Genomic DNA, 25,393 nt, shown 5'->3' with positions numbered 1-25,393 from the left:
CAGAGGGAGACAGAGGGGGGAGCAGAGGGGGACAGAGGGGGGCAGAGGGGGACAGAGAAGGACAGAGGGGGGCAGGAGGGGACAGAGGGGGGCAGAGGGAGACAGAGGGGGGAGCAGAGGGGGACAGAGGGGGACAGAGAGGGACAGAGGGAGACAGAGAGGGACAGAGGGAGACAGGAGGGGACAGAGGGGGGCAGAGGGAGACAGAGGGGGGAGCAGAGGGGGACAGAGGGGGACAGAGAGGGACAGAGGAGGACAGAGAGGGACAGAGGGGGACAGAGAGGGACAGAGGGGGACAGAGGAGGACAGAGAGGGACAGAGAGGGACAGAGGGGGACAGAGGAGGACAGAGGGGGACAGAGGGGGGCAGAGGGGGACAGAGAAGGACAGAGGGGGACAGAGGAGGACAGAGAGGGACAGAGGGGGACAGGAGGGGACAGAGGGGGGCAGAGGGAGACAGAGGGGGGAGCAGAGGGGGACAGAGAGGGACAGAGGGGGACAGAGGAGGACAGAGAGGGACAGAGAGGGACAGAGGAGGACAGAGAGGGACAGAGAGGGACAGAAGGGGACAGAGAGGGGCAGAGGGGGACAGAGAGGGACAGAGGGGGACAGAGGGGGGCAGAGGGGGACAGAGAAGGACAGAGGGGGACAGAGGGGGACAGAGAGGGACAGAGGGGGACAGCACCTCGCGACCACCTTGGAAACTTTCAACTCCTCTGTGCCTGAACATAAGCAAACCTTAACCGTGGCGTTGTTTGACGTCACTGAACCGTTATTCTTCAGCAGTGTTGTGATGTTGTCCTGCTTTCAGCTGATATATTAGCAGCCTGTGTGTTCATATGGATTCTTTTTTTTTGGACAGTCTGAGCAGGTCAACTCTCAGACAAAGAGGAGAGACTTCAAAAGAAAATATTTATGAGTCTCAAAGGGTTAAAAGTCTGTCAGGCTGCACAGGAAAAATCCAGCTCACATACCAAAGCAGTGGGACGGAGCCCCGTGGTGAGTTCTGTAATCCACAAAACAGAACCGGACCAGAGACAGAGACACAGAGACACAGAGACACAGAGACACAGAGACTGGATGACAGCAAGACCTGAACCCAGTCAAGTAAAGAAGACTGCAAGTCCAGAGACACGTCGGCGTCTCCGTGAGGCCTTAGTCTTCATCACACCCCAGAACACTGAACTCTTACATCTTTTATCTGTTTTTAGGGGGAAAAGTGTAAAGTTTGTCCTCAGACAGCAGGTTTGTGTTTTCAGAGGGAGCGTTGACGAACTGTCACCTTTACATCCAGCAGGTACGACGCAGCAGCACCACCCATCTGGAGTTTCCACCCGATGGATGCAGGTCCAACTTACACTCTCTTTAATCTGTTTTTGGTCTCCACCAGCTCCATGTTCACCAGCTGGTGTTGAACTCTTGACACAGGCTGAGCGTCATGAGCAGTTACTGTCTGAGTGAGCAAGGACGTCGCTTTTTAGCTCATCTTCAATTTCACTGTTTTAGTTCCTGATCATGTGTTTTAATGTTGTCCTGTTTTCCTTGATGTCTTTGAATGTGGCAGTTATGTTGTTGAAAGGTGCTCTGCTAAAGCACTCCTGTCACTGCACACACACACACACACACACACACACACGCACGCACACACACACGCGCTGTGTGTGAACTGACCTGCAGCAGACTGAGGAATGTGTTCATTTCCTCTTCAGTGTGAATGTTTACACTCTGCACGTTTCTGAAGCAAACTGAGAATAAAAGTCCTGGAGGGAAGGAATGCAAAGTGTGTGTGTGTGTGTGTGTGTGTGTGTGTGTGTGTGTGTGTGTGTGTGTGTGTGTGCGTGCGTGTGTGCGTATTACTCATGTTGTGGGGACATAAATCTGTGTGCACAGTCACATTGTGGGCACTCTCCTTCCACTTGGGGACAAAGCCCAGTCCCCATCATGTAAAGTGCTAACTTTCCGACGAAGACTTGGGTTGAGATGAAGATAAAGGTCCGTGTTCAGTAAAGTCTTCAGGGAATGAACGCAGGTCTACGCAATGTTTCACACGTTGTTCATGTAATCTAAGTACTGCTGTCAGGTAAAAAGTAACAGGACATAAAAGTACCTCTAACTGACACTGAAGCAGTACTTTCTTTCCTCACAGGCTGGAAACGGTCACATGGCCTCATTCATCAGATCTCTGTCTCCATCTGGTGTTCAGAGGGAGGAATGACAGGACGTCCACACAGAGGCTTTAAGGCTGATTCAGACTGAAGAGAGTTCAGCTTTCATTATGAACAAGTCTCATCGTTAATATCAGCTGTCAGTCCAAAATAAAACCTCAAATCAAATATAATATTTAATAATAAATATGTGATTCATTTTCAAAAGATCTGCTTGTGATTTTGAGAACATATCAGGTAGAATTTAGGCCACAAATCTCTAAAGTAAGAACAGATTAACAGGAGAGAAAATAGACGAGTCGGGTCAGAACACTTTTTTCTCTTTCCACCTGTTCTAAAATAATATTTATTGACAGTTTCTCACGTGATTTTTCTCCAAACAGCTTCAATCATAAAACTACGGCTTTATTCTCATTTTACAGTTTTGTCTAAAAAAAATGCTGCTTATTTTCTTAATATTACACCTTTAGTTGTAAAATAACTTTATTCCCAATATTTAAAAACATTTTACAGTTTTAATGTCTGACTTTTTTTAATTACATCTTCAGTCTGATATATTGACTTTATATCACAACTTTGTATTCCCGACAATGTTCATTCCACACAATTTAAAGAGAAAAATCAATTTTTCCCCTCCCATAAAATATACAGAAAATTCCATTAATTATGTAGAAGAGCCGATATGAGCCCACCTTTTTTTTCTTTTTTTTTCATAAATATTGAAACAAGACAGAGGCCGCTGAGGTTTTATTAACAGATTACTTTTATTATAAATATACAGTGTTAAAATGGAATGGTACCTGACACTGCCAGCCGTTTACCGCTTTTATAGAGACGAGGAGAAAAAAAGTGGAGTTTGTGCTGCAGATCTGCATCATCAAGTCACACACACGCCACACGAAAAATTCCCATTCACGTCACCTCACGCCTCGGCGGCCATTTCAGGTGCACGCAGGCAGGTGAGCGCGATCACACCAGGAAGCATCGGCTCTCTCCAAAGGTTCAGCACAGTTTGTGAAGAAAAGAACACTTTAAAGTTGACCTGGGATTTCGTTTTACGTAAAAAAAAAAAAAAAAAATGACAAAAACACAAGTTAAATGGCGTCAAGTGATAAAAATGAGATCACAGTTAAGATGTGACGGAGACATTCATTGGTTCTTAACATCCAACAGTTCTTAAAAGGCGCCACATGCAGCATGTCAACATGAACGTCACCGCCATGACGGAGGAGTACAGACTACATTTCCCACAAGCCCTTCTGCTGCCTCTGCCTCTCGCTCCTCAGACAGGATTAAGATGTTCTTTCATCTGGTTTTTTAAAGATTTATGACCAGGTACTACAGACAAAAATGTCAAATTCACTGGTTGCAGCTTCTCAAATACAGAATTTCTGTCGGATTTCTTCAAGTGTTTCAGTGGTGAAGTGAATATTTTGGGGTTTGGGGCTGCTGGCTGGACAAAAGATTTGAGGACATCAGTTTGGAAATGGGCTTTTGTCGCTTTTTGGCCAATGTTCGACATGTTTCTGGAGTCACAGAAAACTAATCAGCAATAGTTTATAAGAGTTATTTTATTGAGCAAAGCTGTGTCAATCTCTTCATTTGGTGATATTAAAGTGAAAGTCTTTAATCTGAGAATTGTTTTTATGAGTGCACAATTAATCCTTTAATCTATAAAAAGTCCATCTGCTGATGAATTAAGTGTTTCTCGCAGCGCTGGCCGTCTCGCGCTCAGTGGAGTTGTCTCCCTCCTCCGGGAGCCACAGTTCAGTCCTCTTTGCAGCGTTTTCTGCATGTTAGCATGTCACATGTGGCGCCTTTAATTTGATCATTTATCTTGGTGAATGTTGCTCACTGGATGAATCACATCACTGAGCGCTCTGACGGCCGCTGGGTGTCCCTGTCGTCGAGTCCTGTAGGTCCAGTTTGCTCGGACAGACGATGGAGCCGAGCAGGAAATCCGCCCTCGTGTCATCAAACAGACGCTTTAAGCACAATGACCACAGGAGGCGCTGTTCAAGTCAATGGCATGAAGGCTAACGAGCAAATTAAACTTTCATTTGCTTACAAATATCAACTCCAATTTTCAGTTTTAAGTATCAGGCACTTAATTTGAAGTACTTTACATGAATGAGCAGTGCCGTTGGAGACTGATGCTGAAGTAGTGAAGTAGTGTGCAAAACACTGGATATAACAAATCTGTTTGAACATGCATAACAAAATGTAAACATTTAAATTGAACTTTATCAAAGGAAAAAAGATATTATACCTAAAGAAACCTTTACAAACTAAAGCTTAAATAACCAAAGAAGAAGAAAACTATTCAGCTCTCATACTGGTTTAACATGCTAAACTAGAAGACGCCCCCCCCCCCCCCCACCATGACACGGCAGGCGTTCAGCCCTCAGTGGCAAGTTGTCATTTACATAAACTTAACATGCAAGAAAAAAAAAAAAAAAACTAAGGCAAATTGTTCAGGAGAGTCAAAACTGGTCCAGTAGAGCTGTGGTTTGACTGGGAAGCTCCCAGTATGAGTGTGAGGGGGACGCTTGAAATGAACTAGTTGGTCTGCAGTGTCGTCTGAAGGTAAAGGTGTTTGGAAATGGTCAAACTGGAAACGCCCGCGTCGGTCATGGCTGCTCTCGGTTGTTCATACGTGACGTGACAGAAGGAATCGTGTAGAGAATAAAAAAGAGCTTCGTCCCGTTTCGGAGAGTTCCGTGAACGGTCGGAGGCAGCTCGGTGCTCCACGAGGAGAGCTGGACAACTAGTCCCAGTGGCCATTCGAGGTACTGCAACGAACAAAGACCCACTGCAGCCCACAGAGCCTGACCCCCGAGGACCCCCTTCATAAAAGAGACGTCTGTGAAACTGCCGACAGGACATCTGCAACCTGCACGCAGTTTTTTTTAAATTCCATAAAGCGTTTATAAACTGGTGTCAGAGCCAAGAAAAGGTACTTCTGTTCTCATGACAGCGTCTCAGTGCTGGGTGTGCAGGCGAAGGCATCGGCGGCACACGCCAACGTGCAGCGGAAACCCGGAAGCATGACAACTTTTTTGGCTTCTGCATGTCGCTGCTCCATCCACACAAAAACCTGATTTGTTTCACGCATGTGCAAAAATGCAGGCCGAGGTTCAGGTTAGGACCACGGCTCATCGGGCTTCATAGTGTTTCACGCAGGTTTTTCATGTGTGAGCTGAAATGTGCATAACAACAGGCAGCAGTAGGTAGCGGCAGCGTAGCAGGATGGTGACCGAACATCAGTCAATTGAGCCGCAAAGTGCTTTTACGACACGCCAGCATTCACCTGTTCACACACCGGGGGGGGGGGGGGGGGGGGGCACCTGCCCGTCAGGAGCAACAACTGTTCAAGCACACAGTGATGGCACAGCATGAGCAGCTATTTGGGGTTCTCACCCAAGGACACTTGGACATGTAGACGACAGGGATTGACCCGCCGTCCCTCTGATTGGTGGACGGCGCTCCACCTGCCGCACAGCATTTAGCTGAAGCTTGTTGTACAGCAGCGCCTGCAGCAGCTGAGCTGAGCCCGACTTTACCTCCAACGTTTTGAAACTGACAATCCAACGCCTGAGCCCAACCTGTGCATTGATTGGTCCAGTTTGTGCAGGTGTGAAGATGGTTTTCTTTTTACTCTCTCACACGAGTATTTCTGTCACGTTTCTGATGTACAACCGGGCGCCGTCTTCCCATTTGAACGAGGAATACATCAAGACTACGAGGCCAACAACACACGTACAGCTTCTTCACCGTGTGAAGGAAAACGAACACGCTGTCCTCTTCCTCTTCCTCTTCGCTGGATATCCACTACAGTCTTTAAATGGCCCTTCAGAACAAACACTTTTATCTTCAGTCGCGGTCGTACAAGCATCCTGAGGCCTTTACTGCTCGAGTGTGACGCAGGGACTGAGCACGCTCAGAAACGCCTCACATTGATAAATAAAGGTTTACAGACACGATGAAGCAGAGTGACACACAAAATGTGCATTTATCCTGTGGTGAGATAATATCTGATCTTACTGCATTGATGGAAATATGACTGTTCTCAAGAAATAACTAAAAAAGGAGAAGTATTCACCATGATGTCACTGCTGGTTCTCCCTCAGGTGAAGGAGAGACTGACTGTGAGCAGTTACATTTCTTAAAGCAAACAGCCAGCGCAGGAAAAACCGAATAATATCCTGAAATACTAACGATAACTCTGACTTCAACATGATGATAAGTGTCACAGAAAGGTCACGGTGTGGGTCTGCTGGCCTGTGGTGGAGTTCGTGTGCTTTGGTGCATCGGCCCCGCTGTGATCTGCTGAGTACACAAACCTGTACGCGTGCAGTCATTCACAAACAATTCATATCTGTCACATACATCTGAGAAAAACTGCAAATACTTTCATAACAAGTCGTAGTATCTCTCAATTTAGCTTGTTAACATATTTTCTTAAAAGTCTCTGCTGTGAGAAAGTTTCAGCGAAGCGGTTTGAAGACGTGACGACTTGCTGAGATGAAAAGGATTTGCAGCTTTATCGCTTAAGAACAACAATATGGCAAAAGCTAATAACTAAGAATAAACAGCACCAGTTAATTTCGGTGTCGTAGTTGATTCCACTACTGTAAAATAACAAAACGTTGGCAAATATAAATATGAATAAACAAATGAAGCAAACAGGTACAGTAGGTGTGCAAATCTGAACCGAACAGAGACGAGTCGAAGGAAAAGGCGGCATTAAAGGGATACCTTGATATTTACAGTTTTTAGTCGCTGCTTTCTGTTGGCACTTCAGATGAGAAGAGGGAGGAGCTGGGAGGAGCAGTGGACTGAAAAACGCCAACGTGCTCTTTGAACGGGGCGCTGACATCTGCATCTGGACCAAAGTCACGTGAAAGCAGCAGAACAGTCAGAAGACGATCAGACCTCAGCTGAACATCTGCACTTTGACACAACACTCGTGTCTGTACGGTGAATGTGAAACCGGACGGTTAGCCTAGCTTAGCACAAACACTGGAAACAGGGGGAAACAGCTAGCCTGGCTCTGTCAGAGAGCGACAACACCTACACACACCTCTAAGCTCCCTGTGTGACATGTCAGAATCACATTTGTACAAAAAACTGCCGTAAAATCAACAATCTGCAGCTGAAGCGGACCACGTCTCGGCTCAGGTCAGGTGTGCAGAGCTAGCAGAGACCCCAGAGGACCAACAAACCGTCGATACATAAACACAGAGAGAGCAACCTGACGTTTGTACAGATTAAACAAATGAGTGTTAAATAATGAGCTTTAGAGATTTTTTTTTTCTTTTAACCTTTGGACAGATTGGTTCCCTGTTTCCTGTTGTTATGCTAAGCTAAGCTAACTGGCTGTTAGCTGCAGCTTCATTTTTATTGTACAGACATGAGTGGTATCAATCTTCTTGTCCAACTTTATGTGTATTCGCCCAAGTGTGAAACTATTAAAGTAGGAATATCCGGTGGGGAGGTCAGCATCTGCACGTCCTCCTGCTCTCACGTCTAACAGCTGCAGATGAGCCCTTCTTCAGCGAAGGACAAAAGAAATGAAGAACATGGCAGCATAGCTTCCCTTCACCTGACACTGATCCGCCATCTGTCTGCCAACTTTGCCAACAATGAATGTGTCCGACCAAGCCCCACAGACAGGAAGTCGTAAAGCACTGAGAGGCGGACAAACACGCTGCTGCTCTTGGTCTTTTCATGGGAAGAGAATCAGAAAAATGTAGAAGACCAGACTTTAACGTCCGTCCAGTGGAAACGGGCTCGAGGTGAGCCTGAATAAAACAGATCAATTTCAATCTGAAGTGCATCTCAAGCAGAAAACCACATATAAGTAGTTCTTTCTAAAAATCTTACTTTACTGCTTTCAACCTCCTCCTCTCGTCACTGCCAACTCGTCCTCCACAAACTTTGACGTTTACAGATCACAGCCGTCGGAAATAATCTTAAATTCAAGTATAAATCTAAGAACACTTTCATGACTGAGGCCCCAGCTACCAACCCTGCTGTCCGCCCAAATGCATGCTGGGACAGGCTCCACCCGCCTGAAACAGACAGAGCAGGTGGAGAGACGGGAAAAAAGGAAAGAAAGAAAAAAAACCTGAGGTAGTCTGAATGTCGGGCTACATGTTCATGTTTGATCTCTACACACGGTGCTGATGTGATTTCTGACTGCTCCAACAACCTGAACAGCGATAGTGATGAAGGCGAGACGATGGCGCCAACGTGTGGCCACAGTGGTCATTGCAAAGCAAACAGCAGGGCTGGTATGGAACAGAGTGTGTCACTGGCCTGGATCAGATCTGTGCTCCACTGCTCTGAGCTCCTGACTCAAACCCACATTCGACCACGTCCAGCTACAAACAATCAAGACGTTTCAAACTGAAAACTTTGGCTTCGTCTGTTTTGTGACACGCCGTCTTCGTTTCTCAGAGTGACAAACTCAGCCGGGCCGAGTCTCTGTGAAAAACTGAACAGGTCCAACATCAAGGTATCTCTTTAGGTGAATGCATTTGAAGCCGGCGACGGTCGCAGGCCTGTAAGGCACATGTGTGTAAGAACAGTTTATATAATTTCAGCTAACGAGCAGGACTATAGAAACGCTTCACTTAACGAGCTATAACGTGAAGCCTGAGGAGCTTCTCACTCGGAGCTCCAGATAACATGTAGACACTTTATCAGAAAATAACTATCTCTCTACAGAAGTAGAGTACAATTTAAAAACAAAACTACCAAACTACAGTACACTCTAGATGCTAATTAATGAACTCTTGATGCATAGCATCACCCATAGATGTAATATTGACTTTTATTTTAAGTAATATGGATCTTATTCAGTATTTCAGCCTAACGTTGAATAGTGGAGTTAATAGTGTTATGGAGGCTTATGGCAGTGTTTGTTAAAGAGTCACAGTCTCATCAGACAAAGGAAGAGAAACTGATTTGTGATTGTCATGAGTCTCGGTGTCGTCATTCCTCCACAAAGTTCAACCAACAACATGATCGAAAACCAGAAAAAACAAAACAAAACAGGAAATACCAACAGGAGACAAAAAAGGGGGAAAGGTGTGAGTCCAAATGTTCTCAAAGATGAAGAGAACTAGCATCTCTGCTCCTCGTGTTCAGGCTTTAACCCGAGCCGCATCGACGGCCGACCCGCCCGACGGCCAAAGCCAAGGCCACGCACAACTTCCCAGATTCCAAAACCGACAAATCCTCGGCTCATCTGACAGTTTTCGGATGACAAAATGCTAAAATCAACAGCGGGAATGATGCTAAAAACAGTGTGTGTCAGTGTTTGAGGGCCCGGCTCTCTTCAGCTCCGCTGGGCCTGGAGCAGAGATGATGGGATCTTTCTCCTCCTGCTCAGACTTCTGTAGTTTGTTGCTCCTCTCAGTTTCACATCGCTCTATTTCGACCACCTCCTCCTCCATCTTTACTGCTACTCCTCCTCCTCCTTTCTCTGTCTCAGTCCTCTGGGGTTCAACTTTAGATCCTGGAGGAAGAAATTTCCCAAACCTTGTCCCGTTCAGATCCTCCTCGAACTTCACCTGGAAGGGCGGCAGCCCGAGCAGGAAGGCCCTGATCCTGCTGGGGGAACTTAGGTCTGCGGGTTCTTCCTGGTTCTTCATCTCCACATCCTGCTCTTCTCCTCTGCCTCCTCCTCCTCCTCCACTTCCTCCAGAGCTGGGCCGGTCGCTCGGGCTGAAGTCCTCGGCCTGCCCCGTGCAGCTGGTTCTCGGCCTCTTGGATGGCGGCTGATCTGTGTTTCCGTTGATCGTCGCTGGACTCGGCTCTGGTCCCTCTGTGCTGGGTCTCTTTGCCGTGAAGCGTTTGCTGAGGTTGAGAGGCAGCGCCTGCTCGGGGGGAGGGGTGATGGGAGAGCAGGGGGGCTTGGCGCTCAGGTCCTGGGACAGAGCCTCAGACAGTCGGCGGGTGAAGGTCTGGAACTGAGACGAGCCCAGACGAGTCCTCATCAGTTGGCACACCTGAACGCTGCAGTCCAGGTTCAAAGGCAGGACCCGCAGAGGGGGCAGAGGAGGCCGGTTCCTCGCGTCCCGAATGCCTCCTCGCTGGGCTCCCTCATCCACGTTACACCCCGAGCAGCGGTTATGCTGCTGGTGGAGTGGGTGGGGCTGAGGCTGCAGCTGGTCTCCGCTGGGATGAGGCGTGTCCGGGCTTCCACTTTTGGACTGGATGGTGTAGATGGTCGGATGGTGCTGGGTCGGGTCCTGAGGCGTCAGGGCCGGGCTCTCCAGGCCTCTCTGGAGGCTAATGCGGTTCCTGAAGACATCCAGAGGACACACGCCTTTGATGGGGCTGAAGCCGCCCAGAGATCCTCCAACAAACTGGCGAGGCAGAGTGGAGAGGAGCACACCTGGAGCAGGAGCAGCAGACTCCCCTCTGTCCGCATTCAGCTCCTTTGGTTTGGGCTGGAAGGGGAGGAAGGGGGTGGACATGGGGGAGAGATCGGGGGTGAGGGGCATGTTGACAGGGAGGATCGCTGGCTGGACGGGCTACAGGGAGAAGAAAAAGGAGGTCATGAGAGGAAGAATTTCTGTTTGATCTACACAAGTCACAGTGCCCGCTGCATCCCAGAACCTCAGTGCTGATACGCTCCACTGAAGGCTCGCAGAATTAAGAAAGAAGTGCGAATCTTTATGAGCCATACGCTGCAGAGATAAAGGCTGGATCGGGAAGAAACCGTGCTGTTCTCATGATAAGACAAATCAGAGCACTCCCTGTCAGCACTCTCTATGTGCCCGGGTTTTGTCTGTTTTGTCTCTGCTGGACTAGAATGAATGTTGATGCCACCGCAGGACATTTCCCCACAGAGCCAGCAGGGGGAGCCTCCCTGCTCTGTCCTCTCACTTCATAACCTTTAGATTAGGTCTGGTATTGATCTGCTGGACTCAGCTGACTGATCAGAGAGTTGTTTGGAAACAGAGTCACAGCTCTGCTTTGGTCTGCTCCTCAACATCCTGTGAAATCAGCATCGATCTCAAACTACACCAGCTGAAACTGTATTATTTCACTGACAGTGTTATCTTCCTGTGGTTCTGCAGACTACAAAGTCTGTGCAAAGTAAAAATCCCTTGCAATACTCCAAAATTACTCAATACTGTTATTTTAAGACCCTACAGGCGATACAGATGACTTTAACATTAAAACGTATCTGTAAATCGAATTTCCCTGCAGTGTAACAGAGCTGGAGGCGTTACCCTGTGAGTGCTGCTGGGTGTCGGTTCACCTCCACCTCTGGCTGGAAGCGGAGGACTCTCCTGCTGGGAGTCGGCTGCTTTAGCTTTAGCTTTAGCCTGCTGCTGAGCCAGCAGCTTGGCCTGGGCGATCAGCGTGGCCTTGTTGCGAGTGCCCGGCGGCCGGCCTCGGCCTCTCTTCACCACCACAGTGCCGTTCGGGGTCACGATCTGCTCAGAGGGAAGAAGATCAGGGGTGACCCTGCCATCTTTAAGCCTGTGACTGGTTTAATATCTTTTGGAGGGTTTGTGTTTTTTTGTGATTGTTTTCTTTAGCTGCTGTTGCATGTTCTTATGTTTTTATTCATTGTTCTGCACGTTAATTATTGCTGTATGCCAGTCACAGTACTGCAGGGCTGAGCAAACCATCATCTCCACTGTTATGGGATTATTTTCAGCCAATTACTACGTCATCGTATCAAAATGTGCTTTTACGTTATTTATCATTCGTCCCGTTTGATTCCAGAGATTCTGTCACTTACAGTGCGAGACGGAGCAGCGGGGGCTGTGATCTTCTTCTCCTTGGCTTTGGGTCCTGGTTTTCGACCTCTTGGAAGTGGTTTTCTTCCTCTTATCCCTCTGGACTTTGGAGGCATGGGGGTTTCTGGGATTTTGAATTCTGCCCCTCCGGCTCTGAGGTGTTCCTCATAAGGAAGCATCAGCCTGAGACACACACAAACACAGAGTTACAGGACGCTTCGTGCATAGGATCTTTTTTTTTAAGCCTGAATAATGTTGTTTATAAATGAGTGTCTCAGGGGGATAGTGTCTCTGCCTGACCTCTCGTAGTGTCTCCTGGTGCAGGTGGCAGCGCTGGTGCTCCCAGGGCATCCTCCCAGCTCATTATAAACCACCTTCCACAGACGGTCCAACGTCACCTGTGACACACACACAAACACAGATTGATCAGCTCTGAACTCCTGAAATCCTGCAGAAAAGAAACACGCGTGCTGGTTCAGACCGTCGCTTCATGCTGCCGTTCCAAACTGGAAAATAGATTCTATGTGTAATGTAGAGTATTTCACAGGCTGTGGCATGAACTCCAGCAGGGGGCGCAGTCCTGAGATCCACTGTCAGTCTGTTTGCTGATTTTGTGGCATGAGGCTTCCTTACCTTCTGTTCACACACTCACTCAAAAGCTGGCACAGTGACTGGCTGCTCTTGTGAACGGGATCTGGTGTTGGCTGAGCTCCACAGATTTAAAAGACACCCACCCGAAGCTGAGAAAAGTTCAACTCAAGGCAAAAATCCTCTGCTGCAATGTGCGCGACAGCCAGGTAACAGCCAATCACGCTCGTTTTTGATTGTCACAGAACCAGAAGAGCAGAGTTGTTTGAGTCTCACCCACTCGGGTGTCGCTGTTCAACAACATGTACCACCGGTGAAAATAAAGGTTCTCAAGAAAAGCTGTACGCAGGAAAATAAACACAAAACAAAAACAACTAATAACACCTGCAACAACGAAAATAAGACATAAAAATGACAGCAGAAATAGTGCCATCAGCAGCAGAGCATAAGTCACAGGTCTGTTGCTGAAGTGTGTGTGTGACAGGAGGAGGAGGAGGAGGAGGAGGAGGAGGAGGAGGAGGAGGAGGGGTTGTGAGAAACGTGTGTGTATCTGCAGAGCTCGGCAGGGGGAGCGAAGAGTCGACCGAGTGAAGAGATCCGAGGGAGAAAACAGTCGACTTCAAGCAGGGAGGAGAGGAAAGAAATGTGGGCCGGCAGGGTTGTGGCTAACGTGCTAACAGCACTCCACGCTTTGACAGACAGACACACACACACAGACACACACGCTTTGAAACAGATGAAGATGTTTCATCAGGCATCTTTTGTCATCACCCTTTAATCACGTCTCTGCTCTCTGCTGCCTGTATTACTCCACTGCAGTTCTGTAGACTGCCTGCTTTGTGTGCAAATGAATTCAAATGAAATGTCTGTTCGCTATAGTGCGTGTGTGTGTGTGTGTGTGTGTGTGTGTGTGCATTGTTCAGTGCAAGGCTCAGTTGAGTACAGCGGGTGAGACGAGCGTCTGAACAGGCCTTTTGTTGTGAACAGAGCAGCACTGAGCTCAACCTGAACGCCCGTTTCTGTCCATTTTCTTTTATTGTAAAGCTGCTTTTGTTTTGTGTTTATTTACTGTAAACTGCTGACAAATGACTGATTGTTTCAGGCAGAACTCCACTGTTTCATTCTGAAGAGACAAATATTACAGCTGAATGCCAGTTAATCAGATATTCAGAGTATCAGGTCGTGTTGTGTCACGAGCTTCATGAATCATCGTCACTGTTGACTGTAATAATTGTATCTTCGATTTGTCATGTGGCTCCTTCACATTAGACTGGGTTACAACCCTTATTCAGAACCACTGGGACGCTGTGTGAAACATAAGTAACAAACTGTTTACTGGCCACAGTTTTCCAAAATGTTCCTGAGCCCATGAAGTAACACCCTTTATCCAGTCATGTGTTCACAAAACCTCACTCCATCCTTACAGAATCAGCATACATTTACAAAAATACACATATTTATATCTATTAATGTTTTACACAGTGTGTCAACTTAGAGGAATAGTTAAAGGAAAAGGAAATATACTCTTATTTGTTACCGGCGAACAGCCACATGTCTACAAAACTACAGCCAACAGGGAGTTAGCTTAGCTTAGCTTAGCTTAACTTAGCTTAGCGTAAAGACTGGAAATAGGAGGAAACAGCCAGCCGGGGTTTGTCCAAACGTACCAAAATGCTCCTGCCAGCACATCTAAAGCTCACTAATTAACCTGTTTTATGTCATTTGTTCAGTCTGCACAAAAACACAAAATTACGTTTTCTGAGGGCGGGCTAGCTGCTTCCCCCCGTTTCCAGTGTTTATGCTAAGCTAACTGGCTGCTTGTGGTATCTTGACATGTAACATAAAGATGTAAGAGTGCTTTCAATCTTCTCATGCAGCTCTAAGCAAGACAACAAACAAGCAGATTTCCCCAAGTGTCAAACTGTTTCTTGGAATAATGAGCTAAAGAAACTGAAGTAACATGAAGTAACTCACCTTTTTGTAGCCTCCGAGTCGTTTCACCACAGAGTACATGAGGAAGAGGTCAACTGAGGAAAGAGAGGACAGGCATGTTGAAACTCAGCGGCCCAGTCAGCAGGACGAGCGGAAACAGATGAGACATGCAAATATGACACACCGAGCAGATGAACGTGCAAATCAGTTTGTAATTCTGAATAAAACGCTCAGTTTGACTAAACAAATAGGTTGTGATCAACCAATCAGCAAAGGACTCTGAATGTCCATGATGAGTTTATCGTGTCCTGCTGAATCCAGATGAAACAAGTTTTTATATTTTCAGCTCCACGAAGTCGATTCGACCGCTGCTTTAATTATGATCAACAAGATAGGTGGCACGGTGGCAACACTGTCGCCTCACAGCAAGAAGGTCCCGGGTTCGAATCTCGCTGCGGGCACCGGGTGTGTCCTCCACCATGCTTCGGTGCCTGCTGCTCGAGGAGGGCCTTTCTGTGTGGAGTTTGCATGTTCTCCCCGTGTTCACCTGGGGTATCCTCCGTAAAAATATACCCCCACTAAAAACATGCAAGAAAATCACCACCTGACCAATGGTGACGCAACAGAATGGGTCCCCGGGCGCCGGTCTGGCTGCCCACCGCTCCTGGTCTGCCGCGGAGGAGGGACGACCAGGATGGGTCAAAAGCGGAAGTCAAATTTCACCTCCGTGTGCCGTGTTTCCGACCATGTCTTCTTCTTCTTCTTCTTCTTCTTATCAGATCAGATGGAATTTTAATGATCCCCAGAACCACAGCTCACATCACGGTTTCAGCTGCAAAATGTTCACGTCTTCAACATTCGAGCAGCGACGCGCTGAAAAACATGGCTCCCCTGAACTTCACTCAACATACCAATACATAACCAACAATCAGCGTTCATTCGATGTGAGACCTCAGGAGATCATTACATTTGGTCTTTAAATGGAGAATCCTTTAATACTGGTGTATTTTTATACATTACATACTTTTGTACTGTTATACAGGCAGAAAAAACAGGCTTCCACTTGTGAAAACATGTGACAATAAGTTCGTCTCATTGACCTAAAAGCTGATGATATGTCAGTGTTGAGCTCACAACCTGATTCTGCTGCCCCCTAGTGGAACAAAAAAACAATTACTGCATATTAAGTTGATGAACTGAACAAGTGTGATCATGAAACCGGTGGAGCAGGAGACTGGAGCTGCGGCTGTCTGCATCCGGACAGACAGCTGATTTAAAAAGCTCTTATTTCTGGAATATGATCAGCTTTTATTGTCTTAACTTCTCATTATGTGATTGACATTTAGAGCTATCTGTTTAATAACTGATGCCTCTTGAAATACATTTTTTTATCTCGGTGATGCAGTCTTGGTTCAGTCTGGTAAAATGCCTTCTGAAGGGTCAGAGTGCATGATGGGAAGGAATCGGACCTGTGACATTCTTTCATTTCTCAAATGTCAGAAGTGCTCACACTTTCACCTTTGAAAGGAAGAAAGAAAAAACAGAAACACAAAGAGAGCGACGACAACATCAAGGACAAAAAGAAAGAAAAGAGGAAACTAAACAAACAGAAAAGAAAGAAAGAATAAAGACAGTCACGAAGGGAAGAAGCGGCGGAGACACTCACTCTTCTTGAAGCCGAGGTTGGGCACTTTGTGGATGGGCGAGCCCTGACGGTCCATGAAGGCGAAGAGCTGATCCAGGAACAGCTGCTCTTCGGGGTGAGGGAGCCAGCTGGCCTCACAGCCGACCTCCACGCTGCCCATCACGTTCTCCTGAGACGAAGACGCACGTGGTTTGAAGCGAAGCAGCAACAGAAACACGCGTATAATGGAACTGAAAGAAAGAACTGAAGGACGCCCATCAAGGTCCCAGTTCCTGCTTGTAAACAAGCGAGTCCATGTTTAGTTTAGCATGTTAGCATGCTAACATTTGCTACTTAGCACTAAACACAGAGCCCAGCTGAGGCTGATGGGATGTCATAAGTGTTGCAGGCATTTGGTCTTAAAATAAAGCATCAGATCCGTTAAAACGTTGACCTAACGAGGCGCCCGAGGAAAAGTCAGTTATTATCATCCTGAACATGAAAGTCTGAAAGTAGTTTCTTCACTATCCATCCTACAGCTGCTGAGATACTTCAGGTTGGACCAAAGTCCCACTGCTCGCAGGGCTCAAACTCTGACAAACACATTCATTTGGTTCACTTTCATAACATTTGGACAAACTTACTGTCACTTCCACCAGAGAGGCTTCAGAATAACGGCTTCAACACCAACACAGAAGAATCTGCCATTTTTACATTAACACACAAGTAAACTGTCCACATGAACAACCCGTGACTCAGATGTGAGAATCGTCTACGAAGAACAAACCTTCATCTTCTCGATCCAGGACTCTGATTGGCTGGAGGTCGGGGAGTCTTTGCCATCGCGGCCTCTCCTCTTGCGTGGTCGCCCTCGAAGACTAAGAGACGGACATCCTGCAGAATACGATGTGAAACATGAGGGATTCAGCATCAGCGCAATCAAATGTTCACATCAAACGCAGATATTCACATTATAACGTGTGTGTATAATATCGTACGAGCTGGGAAACACAAGAATTCTGTTGAATTGGAAGTAAAATATCTTATTTTGAAAGGGCCTGAAAACAATCAGTCTTTAGGTCTTCCTGTTCATTTTCATCCTTCATGTATAAAGGATGGCAGTAAACTTCAGAATCTCCCAGTCCTGGTTTTCATGTCAGAACATCTTCAAACTGGTCTTCATGTGGTTCAAAAGTCTTCTCGACACACGTCGAGATCACGTGTGAATGTTTCAGCAGCATTTCAGCGACTATCAACGCTGAAATGAATGAATGGAAATTCTAATGAAATAAATTAATTTAGGATTACAGACTGTGTTTTTTTCTTATCTCTAAACAAAGTTCTGTTAAAACCAATAAGCACAAACTGAAACACTCACTGAACTGCCAGGAGAAGCTGGCGCTGCTCTCCAGCGTCAGGTGGTTGAAGGTGTCCCTGCAGTACATCAGCCGGGTGCTGGGCAGCGCCTTGATGCCCCCCAGGGCCAGGAGGTGGGGGTCCTGCAGCCCCGGGCCCCTGGCTCCGTCCTGGATGCGTCTCTGCAGGGAGCGGAAGCGGCAGTACTGCGGGTAGCTGAGCACTTTGATGGCCTGACGCTCCGCCGCGTCGTCTGAGTGGGAGAGACATGAGACGTGTGAACCAAACGTCCTCCTGCAGTGAATTCAATCATCGTCCGCTGAACGGCCGCCCAGTGACCTGAACTGGGCTCAAACTGGAAGCACATGACCACAGTTATGAGGGGGTCAGACAGATGACTAGCTGTTACTTCCTGATGCAGGTCTGAAACCCTTGGCTGCATCCTATGTAATCATTTTATTATCTTATTCTGTGGTTTCATGCATTGTCATTATCTTTACTTCCGCCCTCGTTATCGTTATCAAGTAGGATTTATTCTCCATCGTATTTTACATTAATTTATCATCTGTTTTGTGTCCATTCTGTCTTTTCTATGTAAAGCACTTTGAGCTGCTCTTCCTGTATGAAAGGTGCTACACAGATAATGTTTATTATTCTTTTTATTATTATTGTTCTAACGAGCTGACCTTGTCTGTGGCAGCAGCTTGATGAATCTGTGGTGTAAAAGTTTCAGAGCACATTATTTGCTCTTCCTTCACAAACGATCATGGAACGAGCTAATTTCTATTCTGTTGGTCTGGAAGCTCGTTTATACACACACTATATTACAAACATTAATAACATAATATGGAGTAATGAGATCTTTACACAGTAACAACCCATGAGAAGCTGACGTTGCTTCTATCAGATTTACTGAACTCACGTGGACATTCGATGGTAGGAAAACTAATCTTTTACACGGAAAAGGAGAAGAGTCTGCTGGGATCACAGAGACATTCTGATCGTTTAAATATATATCATACTGTGATACACACACACACACACACACACACACACACGTGACCAGATGGGACTGTATGATTGGTTATAAACCTGCTCAGATATCTGATCACATGACTCGTTCTGGCTGACTGTTTGGTGAGAAGGTTTCGGGGTTTCTCACTCTCAGCTTTGTCTTTCCGCGGCTCGCTGCTCTTGTTGTCCGTGTCGCTGCCGTTAGCGTCGCTGCTCTGCAGAGGTTTGTGGATGCCGTTGGTCCCAAAGGGCGATGGCTTCAGGCTGCTGCTCCAACCCGGCGGCTGTGCACACGACCACCGCACCAGGTCCTCCACCCGCACCACCATCTTCCTGGACACCGCCAGGACCTCATCCTAAACACACAGAGAGGTTTGTTGCACAGTCAGACTTCCATTTATTCAACAACAAAAACGACTCTAGAGCCATCTCAATGCAGAAACGCATGTCTAATTTACTCTGGTGACCCCTTTAGTTCCATTCTTTCAGCTTGATTTTTCTAATAAAGTCTCCGTAAACGCTGTCTCTTCACTGTCCGGCTCCACGACACAGATGAGGGGAGGGGGCTGATAAAAACGCTCATACACTCAGTTCTCACAGTGATAATTGGTGACTGTTTAACCGCAGCAGCAAAGCGGCTTTTTGTCAACTTCCCTGCACATTTTTTTAGCGAAAATGAAAACAGAAGGCTGACTCGTGTGTATTTTTATCCAGTTAATATTCTCCTGAAAACATTTTGATGAAATATCAACATGTGAGCGAGCAGTGGAGTGGTCCACCCTGATGAAGCCGTGCTGTTCACAAAGCACAGCGAGGGCCTGTTTTCTTTGCACTGTTCCTCCCTGCAGTGTCTCAAACTGACCAAGCAGCACAGAACACGTCCATATCTGGCTGATTAGACCTGTTTTCAGCAGCAGAGCTCTGCTAACTCCAATAACTTCTGCACAATGAAAGCATCCAGACAATTCGCCAGTGGAAAAAACTTTTCACGTTTGGTTTGCATCAGCAGTAACTGAACACAGATCCAATATGGCTGAGCGTGATGGGTAAACAGTACCATAAGGCTGATGTGTGAAAGTGCAAACAGGAACACAGGAGTGAAACTGAGCTCCAGACCGCAGAGGTTTAAATCACACTGGGAGCCGAGCACAGGCAGACGTTTGGAAGCAGAACTTTCTCTCAGAGTTTATCTGCAGACGACAGCTGAGGAGAGCAGACCGTCGCGGCTAAACTTTATCTTCACAAAACATTTGAATATTTGTCAGCGTGCTCTGTGCATGAAACAGGTCGTTATTACAACTGTGACAAAGCACCAGGACGGAAGGCAGCGAGGACAGACGCTGAGGACTCCAGCTTTGGCTTGTAAAAAGACGGTCACACGCGTGAAGTGACTCCATGTCGATGCAGCTGCAGATCAGATTTTAATGCTGTATTTTCAGGATTCTTGTCAGAGGAAACACTCCGCCGCTGTGCTCCTCCCTCGCTCCACCTGTTCGACCACGACCTGCTCGTTCATATTCAGATGAACACACCTGCACATGCCTGACACACATCGTGACACTTACATGAGAACGTGAAAAGGACAGAATGTGACGGCCTGCTCACACAAAGGCTCATTAGAGCCTCTGTGGGCTGTCTGTGCAGCTCATAACAGGACAGCTCTCATTCTTTCAAGTATTTCCAAACATGTCGAAAAGTGCTCTAATGTGTGGATTTTATTCACTTGTTGAAAAGGTGAGCTGGTGAATTTAGTCTTTACAGGTTTAGGATTTAGGCCTCCTGATGGGTTGATGCTCTGTCTTTCACATTAATATCATTTTTTCAATAATATTGATTTAACACTGACAACGGCCATTCTGCATAAAGAGTACTTAACTTTCAATGTTTTGAGCACATTTTGTGCCAATACTTCTATACTTCAGCACAGTTTTCAATGCAGGAATTTTACTTGTAATGAAGTATTTTTTATGTTGTATTGCTGCTTTTACTTCAGTGAAGTGTCTGCATGTGATGCAACATTTGAAAATGAAAGAGGAAGTTTATGAGAAATATCCTGAAAAGGAATCCGCGTATGACTGAAATGATTTCATGCAACTGCTGAACTTCTCTCTTCTGCTGCGTCGCCCTAAACACTGTCAGCCCAGTCTGAGCTCACGAATGAGCTGAAACACGTCACTGCGGGATTTTTACTAAAGGATCTGAGGATTTTTCCTTATTTACTGAAGAACCACAACAAGGTTTTGCTGTGATAGAACACAGAAGTGAAAACTGCGTGTTTGGTCTCATGTACTGTTTATTTCAAGGCATTGGACTGGAGCTAAAACGCTCCTCCAGCCTGCCTACGTTACCGACACGCTCTGAAAACCGTGACCATGAGGTAAATTAGTCCACTGATGTCTGAAAACACAGGGGCCTTTTTTATATCTCACTCTTGCGCTCGATGATTCAACGTCAAGGGCTGGATTTTGTCGTCGGTCTGTGTGTCATCTGCTTTCTTCTGTAACTGCTAATGTGTCGGAGCACAATGAACAAATATTGCGGCGGAAACTTGTGAAGTTCCTCCAAAGGTTTCCATTCCGTTGGGAAAGTTATTGTGGTGGAAATGCAGATTAAGGCATCGCTCCCTCTGTTTAACACTGTGCTGACCTCACCGGCTCAGCAGCTCCAGCGAAGCAGCCAATTAAAACTTATTCGGCCTGTTACGTCATTTCATCCGTTTACAGAATCTGCTCTCAGGAGCTGAAATGTTTTACCAGTGATTATTCATAACTCATTCACACTCAGCCTTCACCTGTTAAACTAATATTCCTTCATATGCAGCTTTGACTTCCAAAATTGTCTTTGCTTGAATTAAAATGTAAAGATCTTATTTACGGACAGACCAGGTGACCTGCAGCTCGTTTGCGTCTGCAGTCTTAGTGAATAGTTAAACTGAAGGAGTGCGGTGACACGAACGTTTGTGCTCCTCACAGTAATCAGCACCAGGCTCAGTGAAAACCACCCAGTGACTCCTGAGAGTTGGACATGTTCCTCCTTTAAGTTCCCTGAAAACAAACAGTCAACACGTGACAAACACCAACCAACACCTCCTATTCCAGTTTGTCAGCTGCAATCTCGCTCAGTCCTCGGGGCAAAGATGACAGAGCCCAGCCCTCGAAAACCTCCACCCCCCAGTGCCACAGCCAGGTGGGAGCTCCTCACATTCCTGCTCCTCCGGCAGCCAGGTGTGAGTTCATTAACACTGCAAAGAGCCGGGAAATGTTCCTCCAAAGTGGCTCTGCGGGTGTCACCAATTAACATTTCTACAGCTCAAATACTCTACATTCATCGACTGTCACCTTTTCCTTTCTCATAAGTGCGATTTTGTTGATTAAAGCTCGCTGTTACAGAAATCTGATGCTAATTTAAAAATACATGTTGGGTTTAATGTGTAACTCTATGAAAGCTCTTTCCAGACAGAGTAAGTGACGCTGCTGCTTCATCTATCCGTAAAGTGATGCCTTGCTGTCATTCAGAGGCGTCTTTTATGTTCACGTTCCACGACAGCACGTTTACAGAAAAGACGAAGCTTTCATGATATTTAGGCCCGAGTGCATGAAAGGGAGGTCTGGAGTAACATGGAGGAGGAGAAGCATCCCCAGGTGTCCCTCAGGCTGCGTTAACGACCATCCTGATCTCATCAAACTGATTTTACTGACTTTATATATATTATGATATGTTTATGACAATGAGGCAAAGCAGCGTGCGGTCGCCTTCACATCAGTCAAACATGCTTCAGCTCAGACTTGAGTTGTGCTGAAGTGCTGCAGAAATTTCAGCCGCGACTCTCCGGTGCTTATCCAGGCATTAGACGGACCTGTTGAACCAACAGTTTGACATTTTAGGAAATTTGTTTATTTGCTTTCTCACCGAGGGGAAGATGAGGGGACTGGAGGCACTCTCACATCTGTCCGTTAAATATGAAGCTACGACTAGCAGCCAGTTAGCTTAGCGAGGCATAGTGACAGAAACACAGGGAACAGTTAGCCTGGCTCTGTGCAGCCACAACCAAACCCACCAATCAGCACCTCCAAAGCTCACTGATGAACATCTTGTTTGGTCCACACAAAGATCAAAGTGTGTCTGAAATATTGACTTTCTGAAACACGTTAAACTCCGGATGGTAGGTGTTGCTGCTCTAAAAACTGGCTGTGGATAAATGTTGTACATATGAAAGTCGACCATCCCACAGACCTTAAAGGTAAAAGGAGGACACTGAGATAACACTTTAACTCTTCATCTAGGAGAAAATGGGCAGTGATTCGGGTGAAAAACGACTTTCAGACGGCTCTTTTTCCAGCAGGAAAACTTAAACCTCTATACAGAGACTTCAACGGTGGAATATTAAAGTCCTAAATGTGGAAAATTTGGTTTCAGACAAGTCATAGGATTTACATTTGGGTAATACATTAGTCTCATTCCCACAGGGAGCTTTTCATGTGAGGGCTGAGCTGCAGGCTGCATGTGAACTGTGTTAATCAGAAACACTCAGCAGACCAACACACTTCTCTCACTGCTTCTCCAACTCTGTTCACGTCAATCACGGCTTAGTTTTCTTACATTAGCAGCACTTCAACGACTCCTTTACGGTATCGTTTAATCAGGCAGATCATTAATTGTTCTGGAGTGCTCATTAATGAGATATTTTAGCAGGAGGAAAAAGACAGAAAGGTCACGATAAGACGCTTCCTGGCTCTGACTGAAGGTTGACCTGTTCGGCACCTGAACGCGTTTGGATGGAAAGGAGGCGGCGCTCCTGAACGAGGTTATTAATAGACGTTCTTCAATCAGATCATATTAGGGAGACGCTCAGTCCCACTACGAGTCAACGGAACAACAGAAGGACGTTACTGTTGTTTTCATGCTTTATTTCCACGGTTTAGAGGTCACTTATCTGTACTCATCTGTTTTTGTGATGAAGTACATTTACTCATGTACTACACTTAAGTACAACACTGCTGTACTTGTACTTGAACATTTTCACATGACGCTCTTTAGACTTCGACCCCCCAGGGGCAAACTGACGAGCCTAACGAGCTTTATTCAGCCGACCGTCACGGATATAAACACAAACAGAACGAAGAACTCAAACTGCAGCCTCTAAAACACAAACTGAGCGTTTTCACCTCGTTCACTGGACGGGTGGATTAGACTGCATCAGCTTTGGTTCGGTGTGTCTTACGGCTGAGTGTGTGTGTCTGTGTGCACCTCTGATGACAATCAAGTAGAATTATCAGAAACTACTCTCATTCTGTCACATCTACAATGATGTGTTCTTATATAAAAGCTTGTTTTTCTGTGTTTTGATGGAAAATGTAACAGACGCCATATTTGATGAATTAAAACAAATACATTTAGAGAGTAGAACAACAAACAAACAGCGTACTACAGACATATTTCTAGAATAAATGGAAGAACAAACAAACGACTCAGATATCCTCCCATGTAGACGTGAATGCCTCGTCAGGGAGGAGCCGGTCGCCCGTGACCTTTGACCCACCTCTCCGTGCTCCCTGGTCCGGCCCTTCGGTGTGTCCTCGGGCAGGAAGTAGAGCCTGGTGCTGGCCAGCAGGTGGTGCCGTGCCTGGTCCTCCCACAGTAAGGTCAGCTGCACATGAAGAAGAAGAGCTGCGTCACAACATGTTGAGAAGCATGTGTGCAGTCAGAGAGCGTCTTTCTGTGGTTTGAACGTCCACTGGAGTCTTCAAACCTCTGAAAAGTTCGTCTCTGATGAGCCACATGCACCACATCAAACGTCCTTACATTCAGGAGATTCACACAAATACAGGAACATTTCTACAATCATCCAAACCACAGTTTCCACGTATCGCTCTCAGGGCCGGCTGTCCATGGCACCTGGGCCTCAATACCAAAACTATATATAAAATGTGTTTTCTAGAAAACTTTGAGACAATCGCAGAGGGAAAAGTGAGGATGCAGAATGAAGAATAACAGCGAAGAAACAGGAAACATGTTGAGGAAAACCGTCCTGGTGGGACAGACGGAGTGTGAGCAGGCTGGTGGAGTTAGAAGACGACATGACTGAGTGTGAACTGAGCTGAAGTGGACCAGACTGAGCAGGTCTGCAGGTCAGACGCCGGTCTCAGCTGAATCACAAGGAGACATTTCCACATGGCTCTTTTTGTGTTTGGTTTTATTTATTCACCCAGCAGGAGTGTGACTGAGCACACAGGCTGAAACACCTGGCTCACATCCAGTCACAGTCACACCTGGACACCTCCTACAGCAGGTAAACCTGATTCCACTGCAGCAGAACTGCTGTTTTTTTTTTTTTTTCAATCCATTTTACAGTCGATATGTGTGCAAATATTAAAATCTGCTCTTTTGTGGAGCAGAGAAACCTTCACTTTGAAGAATACGGACAGATTTTCTTAACATTTTAACACATGAGGATCTATTTTATTCACAGCATTGACAGGAAAACGGGCCCTTCAGTGCTAAATATTGAAGTCATCACCGAGCTAAATACATATTTTAATGTAAAATACTGTCAGTTTTTTGCAAATACTGCTGCGATGAGTAATATTTTACAGGCTGTCTGCACAAAACTCAACAACTGATATTCACGTGTGTCACTATGGGGTGATGATGTCTTACCACAGACCTCGATCAGTGGATTAGCCAGCTGCCTTCAGGGTTAACTCGCTCTTCTGCTAACACAAAGCTGAATCACTTTAAGCAGAGTAAATCACCATCGTAACTGGTGGCCAATCACATCAACGGAGACACTGACTCACTATTCCTACAGGATCCTGACAGGGACAAAAGTGCTAACTTCACAATGATGTGGTGAGTAATAAAGAGCAGCAGACACTTTTAGAGGTCAGGAGAGTCGCTTTGTTGTTCCTGGTTTTCCACTTCCTCTCAGAGCTTCGGACACTCGGATGG

At 46.3% G+C, this 25,393-nt stretch overlaps 1 protein-coding gene across 1 annotated transcript in view; it reads right to left on the bottom strand.

Moving 5' to 3' along the window:
- Positions 1-2,913: 2,913 nt before the first annotated feature.
- The window catches only part of LOC143333343 (uncharacterized), a 39,393-nt gene continuing 16,913 nt past the window's right edge, over positions 2,914-25,393 (bottom strand). Inside the window, exons 3-12 of the mRNA XM_076751417.1 lie at positions 23,985-24,092; positions 18,594-18,801; positions 17,454-17,684; positions 16,863-16,969; positions 16,118-16,265; positions 14,494-14,546; positions 12,232-12,329; positions 11,934-12,114; positions 11,416-11,622; positions 2,914-10,710 (exon numbers count right to left, since the gene is read on the bottom strand). Coding sequence (XP_076607532.1) covers positions 9,469-10,710; positions 11,416-11,622; positions 11,934-12,114; positions 12,232-12,329; positions 14,494-14,546; positions 16,118-16,265; positions 16,863-16,969; positions 17,454-17,684; positions 18,594-18,801; positions 23,985-24,092 — 2,583 coding nt within the window. The 3' untranslated portion in view covers positions 2,914-9,468. The remainder of the gene's footprint in view (positions 10,711-11,415; positions 11,623-11,933; positions 12,115-12,231; positions 12,330-14,493; positions 14,547-16,117; positions 16,266-16,862; positions 16,970-17,453; positions 17,685-18,593; positions 18,802-23,984; positions 24,093-25,393) is intronic.

Source organism: Chaetodon auriga, chromosome 15, assembly GCF_051107435.1.
Source record: "Chaetodon auriga isolate fChaAug3 chromosome 15, fChaAug3.hap1, whole genome shotgun sequence".
NCBI lineage: Eukaryota > Metazoa > Chordata > Actinopteri > Chaetodontiformes > Chaetodontidae > Chaetodon > Chaetodon auriga.
This window is presented reverse-complemented; position numbering and strand designations above follow the sequence as displayed.